General features: G+C 41.4%; 1 protein-coding gene across 1 annotated transcript in view; it reads right to left on the reverse strand.

The window, feature by feature from the left end:
- The window catches only part of SCN11A (sodium voltage-gated channel alpha subunit 11), a gene marked incomplete at its 5' end in the record, with an annotated part of 62,787 nt that overhangs the window by 20,821 nt on the left and 25,173 nt on the right, over window positions 1–16,793 (reverse strand). The window contains 7 exons of the mRNA XM_081106186.1: window positions 471–585; window positions 1,330–1,440; window positions 5,194–5,619; window positions 7,614–7,985; window positions 10,181–10,348; window positions 13,801–14,039; window positions 15,038–15,167. Coding sequence (XP_080962312.1) covers window positions 471–585; window positions 1,330–1,440; window positions 5,194–5,619; window positions 7,614–7,985; window positions 10,181–10,348; window positions 13,801–14,039; window positions 15,038–15,167 — 1,561 coding nt within the window. The remainder of the gene's footprint in view (window positions 1–470; window positions 586–1,329; window positions 1,441–5,193; window positions 5,620–7,613; window positions 7,986–10,180; window positions 10,349–13,800; window positions 14,040–15,037; window positions 15,168–16,793) is intronic.

Consider the following 16,793-nt stretch of genomic DNA (forward strand, 5'->3'; position numbering starts at 1 on the left):
TAAACATAGAGAAGCCAGAATTTGAGCTCAGGCAGTCTGGCTCCAGAGACGAAGCTCTTAGCTACAATGTCATCCTGTGTCCAGAGAAGAATTTTGAGGAATGAGTTGAAGGCCTGGCAGGGGTTTTAGTCAACCCTAAACTTACAGTCAAGTTCTTTTACTCTATGGCTCAAGTATATCCTCACAACTGATGTACTGGGGACTCTACAAAGTGGTGGACATATTGGCTCACTGGGCTTTCTGGAAAGTTTTCTGGAGTTTCTACCCTGGTTGTTAGTCTCTGTAATCTGAGCCTACCCAAATCAAGACTAGACCTGATAATGACCCCAAGAACCTATGAGTGACCTCTCTTCACTTTTGTCTCCAGTAGAAGTAGAAAAAATGAATATATCAAAACCACAGAACTTCAAAGAATAACAGAATCCCATCCAAATATTCTGTGAGTTGGATGCAGGAATACTACCACTTACCTTTGGGAAAACATCTCTCTGGTTCCTTTTGGGGAACCATTTCAGGTATCCGCCTAAAGGGATCTTGCAGGTCAATGGTGCTACATTCCGAGAGCACACTGATAGCATCAGACTTCTGTGCATCAGAACAAAGGAAAGGGAGAATCATTTATCAACACCCTCTCTCACCATGGTAGTACCTAATACCTTATTAAAAATATGACTTTTTAGGTATGAAACTAACCAGGAAAAGGCTTCTAGGTATGAGGGGAATCAAGAAAGTATCCCTCTTATTGGGTCCTTTTCCAAATGCTCTGACCAGCCCTGACTTCAGGAGAGAATTCTCTAATTGCTCTCCCCTGGTGGAGGAAAGGGAAGGAGTATGAAGACATAGTATCTCAACCTTTTCCTCCCTTCAAATCACACCCCTGGTCAGCTGCCTAACCCCAAACAGGGAAGCCAGGTGATGAGGAGAAGGCTACTTACTGAGACTGTAATATTCAGCTATCCCAACTCCTGGAATAATAGGCCTACACCAGTGGTTCTCAATGATTTCCCCCTCCAGGAGATATTTTGGCAAAGTCTAGAGAAATTTTTTATTTTCACAACTGGGGAATGCTACTGGGATCTAGAGAGTAGACGCCAAGGATGCTTTTAAGCATCCTAAAATACACAGAACAGCCCACCACAACAAAGAATTATCCTGCCCCAAATGTCATAGTGGAGAGTTTGAGGAACCTTGGTATAGACCTTTGCTTAAGATGTGACCCCAGAACTTTTCTCTGCACTAGTCTTGATATTTTCCACAATGGCTCTCTTAGAGAAGGTGTATGGATGATCATGCCACATGTTCCTTCTGGAAACATGCTGGGGAAATTACCTTTCGGGTATTCTGTACTGGTATATAAGCATCATCTTCAGAGAACACTTCAATTTCCACATTTTGAACTCTTAGACTGGTGGACTTGTCCTTCTGATCGAGCTCATAGGCCTGAATACAGAGAAGACCAGAGTAGAATTAATATTCCTCCTGGAAATCTCGCTTGAGATGAAATAAGACTGCATTTTCTTTGGTTTTCTATTTGTTATGAAAATTGTGACATTGTTATTCTTTTTCTTTTCAGTTTTTAAAACTGTGGAAAAAACTCAACATAAAACAAATCTGGAGAAAATATAGGGTGTCCCAAAATTCACGCAAGAAGTAATTTTGATAGACAACACAGGTTTATAATTAAAAATTGTAACTTTTTAATGGGTTCATAAAGTATATAGTATAGGGTTATGTATGGAATAGCACATTGGGTAAATGGCCTCCACGGCTTTGCTGGCACATACACAAAGCCGTGGTCTTCATTGGTCTTCATTGTCCCTGCTCCTGGGCCATAATTGGTACTTGGTAATGCTTATCAAATTGAAGGGATTGAAATCAAAGGGCAACAGATATTAGAATCTGATTCAATAAACCAAGTAAAATTAGGCTTTTATTTTTTGTTGTTGTTGTTGTTAATGCTCACGCAAAATTCAAATCTTGCGTGAATTTTGGGACACCCTATACTATAGAAAACAGATAACAAAATTTACTCAGAAGTAATATAAACATAATATGGTTCTGGCACAATATTCACCAAAAACTTCAGAGGTAAAACTTATTGTGGCCTTTCAATTCACAGCTAAATAATAAATTATTTAATAAATGGTATTGGTATAATTAGCTACCCCTGAAAAATTAATACAATACCAGAGTATAGTAAAAATAAAATTCATAATTTGATGTAAAAATAGATGAGTAAAAAAGTTAGAAGAAATTTTTGGAAAATAGGTTAGCTTATCAAAATCAAAAGGCATAAAAGAAAATATGAAAATGTATTACTACATAAAAATAAATTATAAAAAATAAATTTAAAAAAATTGTGTCTGATGACTTGCAGGGATATCCAAAAAGGATGTGAAGTCACACTTTAGGTGAGGGTTTTATCCAAAAATCTGTGTGAGAGTTCCAGTAAATCTGACACTGCAAGGTGATGATTTAAGAACACTTCTCCTTTTGAACACATGTAATAACACACACAGACACACACCCACAACATACACACACAAAAACAGGTAAATATACCTATGGACCAAACAGAGAACAGAAATAAAAAATAGTAACAATTTAAAGCACATAGTAGGTAAATGGCTAAAAGTGCCCCCTGTGAGGATCAGAATCATAACTACATCCAAAGCTTGAAACTTCAACTGCTGGGTTGAAGTCCTTGAACTTAAGAGAGGGAGCCAAAATAAGCTCTGGCCAATGCTTGGAGTTATGATTATACAGAGCTGCATACCTAAGGAGGCCTCAGAAATAGGACCTGAGCAAAGGAACCCACTGGTCAGTGACTGGATATGCAATATGCTTAGTACCACTATTTGACAATAATCCAAAATTGGCTATATAAGACTTGATTCTGAAATGGATGATCTATAAACATCCATTGAAGACATCAGAGAACTTAAAGTGAGTGACAGATCTTCCCACCAAAGACGAATTTTTAAACTAACACTCCAAAATATGAGATAAACATAAAATAAATAGCTGCTCCCCACCCCCCCAAAGTAACTACTGGGAGGTGAATTTACTCAAGAAAGAAAAAAAACACTATATGTCAACGAATTAGATAACTTTAATAAAACAGACATATTTCTAGAAATAAAATTTAAAAATCTTCCACAACAGACTCCATAAGAAATAGAAAATCTGAATAGCCCTACAGCAAGTAAAGAGATTGAATTTATAATTTAGAAACTTCCCAGAGACTTCCCGTTTCTAGGCTGACACCTGGAAGGTTTTAGCACTCCATCCTAACAAGTTAAAAGCTGTACAAAATGGAAAATAAACAATTCTTTTTAGATTCATAAGTGAGGCTGAGCACAAATGCTGACCCCAGCCCCAATACAGAGAACCACAACTCATCAGAGCAGAAACCCAGAGGCAAAAAACTCCATAGGAACAGTGCCAGAGTAGGGAAACCTGAACTGTAATTGACAAACTGCTGCAGGCTAAGTGTGGGCAAGTTTAAGAGATACAAGCTCCATAGGACCATCTTCAGGTTTTACCGCTTGGAGCTCTACCAAGTTCTCAGAGTGAATACTGGAGGAAAATCCCCTCATGCTTTCAGCAGGGGCAGGGTAAAAGTTATCATTTTGAATGGTATGAGAGTATTCTGTTCTTCCTAACAAGCCCTGCCCCCAAGAGAAACTAGTTAATCAGAACCTAACCTGCTGGGTTTGATCACGTTCTTACTGACCTGGGGGAAGGATAATCCCCTATTCCAGCCAGCTCTAGATTTCCACGTGGAAGGAAGGAAATAGCCAACTCCAGCTTACTCTAGCCATTCCCTCCCACCTAAGGTCGGGGCTACTGAGCATCACTGTGAAGTCCAGAGTCCAGAGGCTCAGGCTCCCTGAAAGCCTGAGACCTCAGCATAGAGGAAGGAGAGGGAGAAAAAGAGGGAGAGCAGCCAACTGCATCCAACAATTTTGACATATGATATTTTAATTTCTATTTGTCTTTAAGTATTTAAAATATTTTTGTGATTTCTTCTTTGACTTGGTTATTTAAGAATGTTTTGCTTAATTTCCATATACTTGTGAATTCTCCCCTCTCCCTTTTCCTCTCTGATAGATCTTTTCCGTTCCCCGCCCCTCCCGCCCCCACCTCACCAACATATAACTAAAGGCCTATTTACAGCAGTTTCATTACCAATACATCATGTCCAAGTATGAAAAAAAAGCCACAACACATACTAAAAGGCAAAAAATGTAGTTTGAAGAGGCAGAGCAGGCATCAGAACCAGACTCAATATGGCAAAGATGTTCAATTTAATCAGACCAGGAACTTAAAACAACATGATTAAAATGCTAAGGGCTCTGATGGATACAGTAGACAGCATGTGAGAATGCACAGGCAATTTAATCAGAGCAATGGAAATTCTAAGAAAGAACAAAAAACAAACACTGGAGGTAAAAAATGTAACAAAAATGAAGAATGCCACTGATGGGCTTTAGTAGACTGGACACAGCTAAGGAAAGAATCTCTGAGTTTGAGGATATCTGCACAGACACCTTCAAAAGAAAAAAGCAAAGAGAAAAATATGGAGGAAAAATAACTCAGAAGGGAATACCCAAGACCTATGGAGCAATTATAAAGATATTATATGGGTAAAAGGAATTGACAGCCCTCATCACCCACCACTCCTCACCCATGAGCCCCACCACTGATCCCTGCATCCATCAGCAAGGCAATGAAGAGGCTGAGTACCTGGGAGGGGTTGGAGTAGGGGCACAAGCAGAATGGACAATTTCGCAAATGAGAGGATATCGTCGGTTTCCAGAACAATTTTCCCCAAGACCCTTCTGAGTGTTTTCCTATCACTGTCTCTTTTTCTATGCTATTCACTTCACTTTCCACATTCTTTCCTCATCTTTTATCCAACCCAAATTCTTTGAGGGCTCAACTAAAGGCACTTGATTCTCCTGTTGCCCCAGCGTACTCTGATCTCGCCCCCCTCTGAGCTCCTCCAACACCTCTCATCGGTGCCACATGTACAGGGCCGTGATCAGCACAGCCCTGGGATGGGCACATGGCATTGAGGGGCAGCCACCACATATTCTCCCCTTATTATCCATGCATAGTGCACCAGTGCCCTGTAGCAACTCTAGCTCCGCACAAGCTCTAAGTCAACCTCTGTGTGAACCTTCGTACCTGCTCCCCAGACTCGGGTTGTGTGACAGGATGTTCATTGTCTTCAGGAGATCGAATATCTTCTTCCTCTGCAAGTGGGGCCAACCAAGTCCGATTGGGCCTAACACTCAAGGGCTTTGGTGCAGGAGTTAGTACACTGGACTCTTCCCAGGTCTCTGGGCCTCTTTTAATCTCTGTGACCAGGGGAATGACGTCTTTGTTCTCTGCAGAAGAGCTTTCTGTCACCTCTTTTTGCTTTGGTAACTTCTGCCTCCTGCATCGTTTGTGACAAAATTGCTCCAGAGTACGTATCACAAAACGGAAAGCCCGGTGGAAACGATCCAGGGCTAACTGGACTTTGGTTTTCCTGGACTCTCCCTCCAAGTTTCCATCCCTCTCTTCATTGCTGAAGGAATTGAGCAGCAAGGCAATGAAGAGGTTGAGTACCTGGGGAGGGGTTGGAGTGGGCGCACAAGCAGAATGGACAATTTAGCAAACGAAAGGACACAGTAGGTTTCCAGTACAATTTTCCCCAAGACCCAAAACCAAGTCAAATGAGATTTCTATGTCTTTCTATTTCTCAAGAAATTTCATCTATAAAATAAATAAAAAGAGTAGAGATTGAGGAGTAATCGAGATAGCAAGATAAGACAAAAGAAAATCTGATGTTAAGGGGTACAAACAGCCAAATCCAGCTTATCTACATATAAACAATACCTATTGTAGACTCTGGCCAGAGGAAAGCAGAACATTTTTACCATGTGGTATAATCAAAAGTATATTCTTTATGAATCAGCCAGATTCATAATCTTGGACACTTATGTTGGAATTGCCCACAGGGATATGGGCCTGATGTCTAAGATTGCTGTGGGGTCCTCTCCTGTTTGCAAAATTTGAGACTTGGTGTACTTTGTGCAGGCTCTTTAGATCCCACTGCCTGAACTGCAGTAAGTACTGGCGCTGAGGCAGAAGGGTTTGAATCAAATCTACAACTCTTCTATTGAAGCACATATCACCTTAAATTCAGATCATCTCCACAGCGCCCTACTTGGGATTTTTGCTTACATTTACACACCCCGAATTCATCATCTTTACCTCCTCAAACTCCTCTGTGGCTCGCACCAACTCAAAAATATACATCCTTCAGGGAGAAGTGTCTGGTGGGTGTGAATGGGTCTAGCCAATATTTTTCAGCTTCACCGTGAGAATTTCCAACTCTGGATCTTTGCTCAAGCTCTCCTCTATCTGCTCAGTTCTCCTTGCCTCTTAAATGCCATTCTCAAGTACCATATCTTACACAAATCATTTCTTAATGATCCCTTCCCCACTCCCATTGGTGGTGTCCCGCTCTCCTGAACTTTTGTATCACTCACTATCTATCTACACTCTCCTTAGGTTCTTAGGATAAACTACCATGTGCAGATACCTAATTATATTTGCACCATAGCCCCAACTCAGGTGTCCTTGGGTGTCTCCTGTCTCTTCACACCCTCACTGGTAGATGCCTAATTAGCCACTCCATAAATACCTATGTTTCCAACTGCAAGTAACAAACTCAAGTCAGCTTACACAATAAGGAAGTGCAATATAGCCAGAAGTTTGAAAATAAAGCAGGGAACTAGGTATGACAGGTAGACATGTTGCTGCATCTACCTTCCTCAGTGCTGGTTTTGCCTTTCTGGTTCTTCTGGTGGCTGCATGTTTACAGTTCTATCCAGAATCCCTGTCATAAAACGGCCCAGAGGAAATAAAAATACCATTTGTTCCCTTGTCCCCTTTACCTCTTCTTTAAGAATAAGAAACCTGCCCTAGCCTGTTTGATCAGTGGATAGAGCATCGGCCTGTGGACTGAAGAATCCCAGGTTTAATTCTGGTCAAAGAAACATGGCTGGATTGCGGGCTCGATCCCCAGTAGGGGGCATGCAGAAGGCAACCCATCAATGATTCTCTTTCATCATTGATGTTTCTATCTATCTGTCCCTCTCCCCTCCTCTCTGAAATCAATGATGATAGATAGATAGATAGATAGATAGATAGATAGATAGATACACAGATAGATAGATGATAGATAGATATTTTTTTTAAAGAATAAGAAACCTTCCTCAGTGGACATCCCTTTACATCATATTGACCAAATTTAGTCACAAACCCCTCCCTCAGCCAATCACTGGCAAAGAGAATATGATGATTATCTTAGAATAATCATCTGGAATAGAATAGCTATTGGGACATCAGTCAACACAAACACTATTGCGACAAGGAGGTTTTGTTTCATGCTTATCATACTTGCCTTAAGCCAAATTCAAACACAAATTATTCATATTATATAATATCATAATATTCTGTTTAGAATAAGAGTATCACTAGTGAAACGTTGCCAAAGAAGCTAATGTGTTTCTTTAGTTCATGTATTTTCATGTTAAAAAGTCTAAGACACTCACCACGAGTTTTCCTATCACCATGATCAACAAGAAGACAACAATGCACAGGTATTTATCAGCTTCCATCATACATTCCCACATGTTCTCGATCCATTCCCCGCAGAGGATGCGGAACACCACCAGGAAGGAGTGGTAGAAATCCCCCATGTGCCAGCGTCGAAAACATGGGGATGTCGTAGGATCACAGGCTTTTGGATTTTTCTTTTCACAACTGAAACTAGAGCCAAAGAGCTGCATGCCAACCACTGAGAAAATAAAGATCACAATGGCCAGGACCACAGTCAGGTTTCCCAGGGCTCCCACAGAGTGGCCTATGATCTTAATCAGTGTGTTTAAAGTCGGCCAAGATTTGGCTAACTTGAAGACCCTCAGCTGTAGATACAGACAATGAACAAAAAGGAAAGAAAAGCCAGTTAAGGACAAATTCTATCTGTTCAGTCACAAAACAAATGACATGGTCTCAAGCCACAGCATTTATGACTTTCAAAAACCTTTTCAAAGCCAATCCATACTAAACATTGCCACCAACTCCATATCCCAATCCGATACTCACCTGTATCTATTTGGTTTTAAAAATGAAAATATTTTGTTCTAGTTATTTTTAAATGATAAAGACTTTGGGGGCATGATGATGGAACTGAGCATACATGCTTATTATAGAAAATATGTATCTGAGGCAAAAAAAACCTCAGGCCTAAGGATCATGTCCATCCCATTGCCTGTTTTGTATGGCCTGAGAGGTAAGGACATTTTCTACATTTTTAAATGGTTGGAAAATAATCAAGAGAAGGATAATTTTATGACATGTAAAAATTACATGAAGTTCAAATTTCCACATTTGTACAGTTTTATTGGAACGCAGCCGCGTCCATTCATTCTCGAACATCTAGGACTACATTTGTGTTACAATGACAAAGCTGAATGGTTTTCACAGAGACCACATGACCTGTAAGGCCTGTAAGGCCAACGATATTTACCATTTGGCCTTTTAAAGAACAAGTTTGCTAACTCCTGCACTATATCGTTCAGAACACAAGTCTGAATCTAAACTTTATGACAATGATGAATGTCATATGATGTTTTTACTCAGGAGAGGACAGGCAATCGGTTACTCAAAACACACACACTTTTTTCCAAAGAGGATTTTCCTCCATGAAACCTTACAGATATGTTAGAGACAATAACCTTGGAGAAAACACAGCAACTAGTTTCATAGGTTATTTTTTATATTAACTTTCCATATAAACTGTGGTTTAAGTCCAAAGTACAATCTTGTTAGGTATCAACTATCTGGGGGTGGAAATACTGCAGGTCGGGAAGTCTTATGTCCCAAGAGAAAGACCACCACCGTCTGCTCAGAGTGGAGCTGGGAGAAACTGTATCTCATATACGGACAATGTCAGAGTTCCTCGCTAAGAGTGTGGATGTAATAAGCCTAAACAATAGTAAAAACAAATGCAATTTTGCTCACCTGAGCACCCATGCAACTTTAGCAGAGCAGCCTAATAATGCCTGGCTTTGAGCAGTGTGCTCTCCCGATATATCACAAGTATCAAATGTACACTTACTTAGGTAGCAGAATCAAATGTCTCACTCTAGAGCAGTGGTTCTCAACCTGTGGGTCGCGAACCCTTTGGGGGTCAAACGACCCTTTCACAGGGGTTGCCTAAGACCATTGGAAAACACATATATAATTACATATTGGTTTTGTGATTAATCACTATGCTTTAATTATGTTCAATTTGTAACAATGAAATTGGCGGTCACCACAACATGAGGAACTGTATTAAAGGGTCGTGGATTAGGAAGGTTGAGAACCACTGCTCTAGAGGCTTAGAAATCCTATCCATGCCAAATTAACCTTTGAGAGAGGACAAAAGGCCACCTTTTATGGTTCCCTATTTCCCGCTCAGATGTGATTTCTCTATAGATTTCTATCCGACCTCTTGTGGGCTTGGTCATACTCTACTTTGCTTCATGGCCATTTCTGGGCCTGTCTTATATCATCCCTAGACTATAGCTCCTTGAAGACAGTGCTTTCCTCGTCTCTGAGCATTCCCTGTGTCAGTTAACATTAGGTACTCTGCTAAGGTTGCCAGGATGCCTCCAATGGCTGTGACATGTGGAATGTGGCACTGGCAGCCTTGAGGAGGGACTTGTGAGAAAGCGCCTGCCACCAGCAGTGCCCATCCCTTTCCTGGCTCTGGGGTCTAAACGCACTTGATGAGTCCTGAAGTGAGGATGCCTGGCTCAGAGCTCCGTGGAGGAAGAGATCATTGGGGCGACAAAGGGCAGAGTCCTGACACCATAAGACACATTTTGCAACTGGTTGCCTAAAGGTTCATCTGGGAAGGGCGGAGGGGAGAGTAGGGGTTCAGCTGAGAGAAGGCCCCTGGGACTCCCAAGGGCATTTATTAAAGACCCGAGTAGGAAGAGTAGTACGTTTTGGGTTCTCTGATTAACGTAAGATGAACTCATTAATCCAAATTAGCCACTGAACTCACTGAAGACTCTTTTCAGTCCTGGCTGCTAAGTTATTCAGCAAAATAAGACAGTAAGTATCTTACCACTCTGAAGGACCGGAAAACTGGCAAACTTTGCGGCATCATCACATCTACAAAACTCAGAAGAGCAACAATGCTGTCAAAAATGTTCCAGCCTCGGCGAAAGTAGTGGTAGGGATCGAGCGCAATGATTTTTAGGCACATTTCTGCTATAAAAATGCCAGTGAAAACCTACATTGAGACAAAGAAAAGTGGGAAAAGGAAGCCACCTCTTTTTGCACACACACGTTAAGAATGGTTCCAGGAAAAAAAAAAAAAAAAAGAAGAAAGAAAAAAGAATGGTTCCAGGGAATTACAGGAGTTACAGAGAAATACAATGCATTCTCCTGGTTGCACAATATTCCCTAAAATCCATGGAAATAAATATTTAACTGCTATAGCATGAACCTTACTCTACCTTTGCTCTCTCTCCACCCCCTTCCATGGTGCCCAGTTCAATGTTATCAAGCTCGCAGACATCTCAGGATGGAGAAAAAATATTTCTCATTCTGTTGAAATTAAAGCAAAGCTGGCTTCTTGGTAGATGGCAGAATGATAGGAAGTATCAATTCATTCTGCTAAATTCTTTAAAAATACCAAAGGGTAAGAACTCCAAAACGGGGAACTACACAACAGCTCTATGAATTAAAGAAAGACACCCTCCATAAACCAGAATCCAGGAGGAGTCCGCCTAACCACTCAATCTTAGTACCTTGATCAGAAAAAAATTTAAAAGGGGCCCAGAACAGAGAACTGAAAAACATTACTAGGGACAGAAAAGTATCTTTGAGCAACTCACAAGATAAACCTTAGATTGATTATAGTTGAAAGGAGGATTGGTGAGTTGGAATACAACCCTAAAAACTCACTCAGCATGCAGGGCTCTTCATTCCAGAACAAAATATCAAAGAATTAAAAGGAGAGGTAACAGTTTTTTAAAAATGCTAAATTATAGCACCATAGGCAAAAATAATTTTTGCCTTGTTTTTGAAAATCAGGTAAATACAGGCTTAAGAAACTTGCACAATGTTGAATAAGTAGTAGCTAAATTCAAAACTATCTTTCAGAAGATAATCAAAGCATATCCTCATAGCAAACAGCACATTCTCCATCTCACACACACACACAGAAATAAAAAGGAGAAAAACAACAGTATGAAAATGATAAGGTAATATAAAAAGGGTTAAAGTCTTTTAAAATGCTGTCAGTTATAAGACTCTCTCCTCTACAATTCTGGGAAAAAACAACCACCCATTATTGATTAATTCTTCCTATTAAAAGTAACATGATCTGTTTCTTATGAATAATTACTTAAGATTTATTTTTTAAATCCCTAAAATAAAGTGACATAAGTTAAAAGGATAGGAAAAGATAAATCCATAATAGGCAAATAAAAAGAAATCAAGGGTGGCAAATAAAATTCAAAGCTTATATCTATCTTTTCCCTTTAAATATTGCTGTCTACCCCTGCCCAATGCCACACCCGGTGCCTAAAGGCAGGCAGTGTTGCCTGTTCTAGTTCACTGTGCTGGACGGATCCCTGTCCCCTTCTGACACGCTCCTCTTCCTCCTGCCGCCTTCAGGCTTTACCGGTAGGTGACTAGCCCTACAGTCTCCCTGGTGCCTTGGGACCATTGGTTTTGCAGTCCAATTCCACTGCTATGGATGGCCTCTTGGGAGCTTAATGTACTCCCCTGATTCGAGCAATCCTGGAGCCTAGAGAGCCCATTTCCAAGTCCAGTCCTATAAGTCCACCCATCAGAGGAGGGAGGTTTGGATGTGTTCTTTGGAACTCAAGGCTCCCATGCCTCCCCTCCATCAGCAACATAGGGACATAATGGGTGGCTGCCACCTTTGTATTGTGTGTCTAGGGCACGGTGCACATGGAATGGAAGCACAGGCTAGGTGGCCAGTGCTACAAGTTTCTCATCAATTTTCAGGAGTTGGGGTGCAGGTGCTGCCTGTGTCCTCAGACACCAACAACGTCCCTGTGCTTCTTTCTGCCTCTGGTGAGAGTGAAGAAGAAAGTGGTTTAATGAGCCAGCTTCTGACTGAAAAATGCAGCTTCATCTCAACATCCAGGATGCCTTGCCAGTGGGAAATCTGAGAGGGGGCTTTTGTCACTTCCCACAGTTGGACCGGCTGATAAAGTGGTGGACAGACCACCTTTGCAGTTGCAAAGCCCTGTCCAGGGGGGTGACTCTGGGTTCTTTGGGCATTCTCTGGAACTTATCCAATAACTCCATCCACCAGGAGGAGGTGCTGAAAGAGGGGTCTGCCGACTGTTGAGGTAGGAAGCATGGCCATGAAGGTACAGCATTCAGCTTCCAAGTGAAACAATACCATCAGCCCATTTTTGGAGTACCCGAGCAGGAAATAGCTGAATACACTAGCCTGGAGCCCAGAAGACCTCACCTGTCAGAAGGTACAGTGTGTGTTAGGTTTATCATGTAGCATGGAATCGAATGTGATTCATACACACCCACAGGGCATTTCTTCTGAAAGGCAGTATGGGGAAAGGAACTTAGACACAGACTGTCTTTAAGGAGAACCACCCTGACCTTGCATTGCGGTCTCACTGGCGCCCTGGTCCTCCTGGGAGGAATATGGGACTAAGGGTGAGGGGTACCCATCTCCAGTTCTACCCCATCCTAAACTCAATGCATAGAAGCAGCTCTGTGGACCAACTTCTGATTCAATAGGTACAGTGGGTTCTCATCAATGTAAAAAAAAGAATAAAAATACATGCATACATATATACATACATACTGCCTGGAAACACTCAGCAATGCTAAATAATGATTATCTTTGCTCGTAGACCCATTGGAAAGGACTTTCTTTATATTTCTTTTCTTTGTATTTTCCCTTATTTTTAAAATTTTAAAAAGCATGTATGGATTTTTAAATTGGAAAAATAAAGCTTCAAGAAGAAATGACTAGACATTTTGGTAAGATTTTTAGCCTATTAACTCATGAGCTAATTAGGTTAGAACATTCAATGAGCAATTATTTGTTATTTATGATATTTGGAAGACTAATTTTCCTTTGGGGGAAAATGCCTTCTGCAGGAATTATGCAGTACACTCTCTTATCTCAGTTTACCCAATCTAACTAAGACTATATCCATCCAAACGGAAACATATGAAAGCCTACCCCCACGCAACCCTCCAGCTCCAGACACCTCCTTCCCAGAAAGCAAACCCAGGCCCTGACTCATCTTTCCAGGGGAATAACACCTAGTCATGGCGATCACATTATTTTGTGATAAATGATGTCATCAGTATCACCAGGGACCATGGTACTCATTACAAAGGGCCTCTGGATATAGTTAATGTTTTCTTAATTATCCCAAATGGTTGACATTTTAAGATGTTTACTTGCTTCTGACTTACCACTGAGTGATTCTTTAGTCACCTACTGGATGACTAAAAAGACACTTTAATATACTCGAGGGTCAACACAGAGCCCATGGGAAATTACTGAGCTGGGTAAATGCAAAATCCTCAAAGTCATCCTTTCACTCTACTCCACATAAGAGTACCAAAGACCTAGGTTAGGTTGGGCCACTTACAAAATGTTTAGGCTTTGAAAGAGAGAATTCAAAGTCTGAAATGTGTTTTATATTGTAAAAAACCTAAAGTTACCAAATTTCCTGTTTGCAACATAAACTCAAAATTCTTGTCCATGTTGTGATGCTCCATGGCCAAGAAGAGGGTGTTGATTATGATGCAGATGGTGATGACCAGCTCAGTAAACGGGTCGGTCATCACGGTTCTCAAGGCCTTCTTAAAGCGTAGCCACTGGGGACTACAGTTCCAGATGAGGTATTTGGATGCCAGATTTTTCCCACATGGGAGGCAAGGCTCCTGGGATTTTTCTTGTTCTGGAGAAGGAGAATGAAAGAGCAGTTGAGGAGTGATCTCTGAACTGGTCTGGCTGCTTTCTGTATTCCTTCCTCCCTCTTCCCCAGGGTCTCTTGTGACACAACATGACCAGCCAAGAAGGGCACTGACTGGTGTAGCCAGAAAGGTTTTCCACATACAACTTGCTTGTGGTGTAATCAAGTACATCAAGTCTTTATGCTTGTATACAAGTCATTATATAGTGAACCCCTGGGAGAGAGAGACACAAGCGCATGCTATGTTCACTCGAGGCAGACCATGCTGACAGCTGTAACAGGGGCACAAGAGCTTTCAGGGCTCAGGGGCAGGAGAGATATTCGGACAGGAGCATCTTTTCTCAGAGACAAGCAGCACTCTATAACCTGGTTGAGTTCAGGTCTGAAAGCAGCTGTAGTTCTGATTTTCCTGGAACCATTTCAGAGACTCATGCAGGCCAAATGAGGTGATTCAGTAGGCACAAAAGTGCTAAGTGATCCATTTGACCCTCTCCTTACAGTGACTTGAGTCATGTCCTTGAACACCAACCCTTTAGTTGGTCCTTATTACCTGCTGTTAACCGGGTCCATCAGATGGATCCAGCCTGCTTACACAGGTCTCCTATGTCCATGACACAGTCCTAACTCTAACTTCAATGACAACTGCCACCTACTAGAAATTTCTATGTCTTCTCTTCTAGGCTTTGTATCATTGTCACTGAGACCTCCTGTGACTGCCTCACCAAATCAAGAGATTCTGTGTGTGCTCTTGTCCTATCCAAGTGCCAACTCAGGGTGGGCCTACAGGGAAGACCCCCTTCTTCCAAACCACTTTGCTCACATGCTCCAAAAAGGCACAGGAAATCACTCTTTGCAAGAAGTATGTGGGTTGCAGAGGGCATTGGGGTGGGGGGTGGGGGAGGGGAGGAGAACGCCGAAGAGAGGAAGAATGGAAGGATATGATTGAAGTTAGGCTCTCCCTTGGGCTAGGAAGCAGAACTTACCCTGCATGGTGATGGTGAGGATGCTAACAGCACTCAGCGCCCTCTGCCTTTGAAAGGGGTCTCTATGCTCCTCACAGAAATCCACTGACAGGTTCTGAGACAGTCGTTTGGTTTGCTCTAGGAGGTATGGCTATAAAAAAGGACATGGTGGCCCTTCTAAGGGAAGAGGCCACCTCTCTTCAAAGCTTCACAAACTACTGAGTTTCAATGCCACATACAACAAAGACGTTCAATATTTTACATAGGTTGACTCATTTCAAGATGATGACAGATGTTCAGTTCTCTTATTTCATATATAATAAATAAGAGAAATATGGTTTGACCACTCATGTTTCTTATGGGTGCACGTATCTATCTATCTATCTACAGAAATTTTTTTTCTCTGTGATTTATTCATTGTCAACAAAAAGCAAACAAAAATTTACAAAAACTAACCAACATACCAATGATTGCTGGCAAACCATCAAAAGCTAAGAATGGGGAAGGAAGAGTTTGCCTTAGACGCTCCAGAGGAAGTTTGGTCCTACCAACAACTGTATTTTGGATTTCAAACTCAAAGAATTATATAACAATAAACATTTGCTGTGTTTTGTTTTCAAGCAAAGAAAACAATAATGAACAGTGATTCAGGGTATGAAAGCAATAAAAAATCTAATTTGGAATCAATGCTTGGGAGGGAGAGATAAATTTAGAAAGGTGGATTGGAGCCAGAGACTGAAGTGCCTTAAATGCTACCTAAATAGATTTGGAAACAGTAGCTGAAGAGAACAATCAAATATCACAAGATCTATGTACTGACCCTCAAGCACTCTCTCAGGCTATGCTCAAGAGCTTACTTACCTATAATTCTAAATTCTCTGGAGATTAAAGAACATAAACCTTCAGCTATCCAGGAACCTCAAGTATCCATAATGATTTCTTTCCCAAAAGTTCTGACCAACCAGAGCCCCAGAGGGAACTATCAACCTGTAATCTTTATATAGCTATCTCCTGTTCTAATTAAAGGGCAAAGACACTTTATATTAGGTGTCTGGGTCTTTGTCTTTGTGGAACAAGGAGAAACTTTCAAAATACTAAAAAAGTATTTGCAGATCTAGCCAGTTTGGCTCAGTGGATAAAGTACTGGCCTGCAGACCAAAGCTCCCAGGTTTGATTCTGGCCAAGGGCATGTACCTAGATTGCAGTCTCCTCCCCAGCCCGGGCCCTGGTCGAGGCTCGTGCAGGAGGCAACCAATCAAAGTGTTTCTCTCACATTGATATTTCTCTCTGTCTTTCCCTCTCTCTCTTCTACTCTCTCTAAAAATCAATGGAAAAATATTCTCGGGTGAGGAATTTTTTTAAATGAAGTATTTGCAGTCTCTTCCATATGCTGTGTTCTGACAGGAAGCCTTTATACTCTGCCACTCCATCAGAGAACTATTCACAGCAGTAGATGATATCTGTCCATGTACTTCTGCAAAGGCCCCTCAACTCCATCCCCCCAACACTCCCAGATCCTCAGGCATGCACACACACCTGCTGCCCACATCCTCTCCCTCCCATCGCAGGAAAGTGGCTCTAGTCATTAGTCCATGGCCTTATCCTCAACATTTTCCCTGTTTCTGACTCCTTTGTCCACAAGTAAAACATGTTTCAACATCTCCCACCTTAATGATAAAAATAGTTTTTTACTAGTATTTCCTATTGCACATTCCCCAGTAACTTCATTTGTGTACATCCAATTGGCTTCTCTGCTTGGATGATCCATAAGTACATC

This window comes from Myotis nattereri (assembly GCF_964212035.1).
Source record: "Myotis nattereri genome assembly, chromosome: 14".
In the NCBI taxonomy this organism is placed as follows: Eukaryota; Metazoa; Chordata; class Mammalia; order Chiroptera; family Vespertilionidae; genus Myotis; species Myotis nattereri.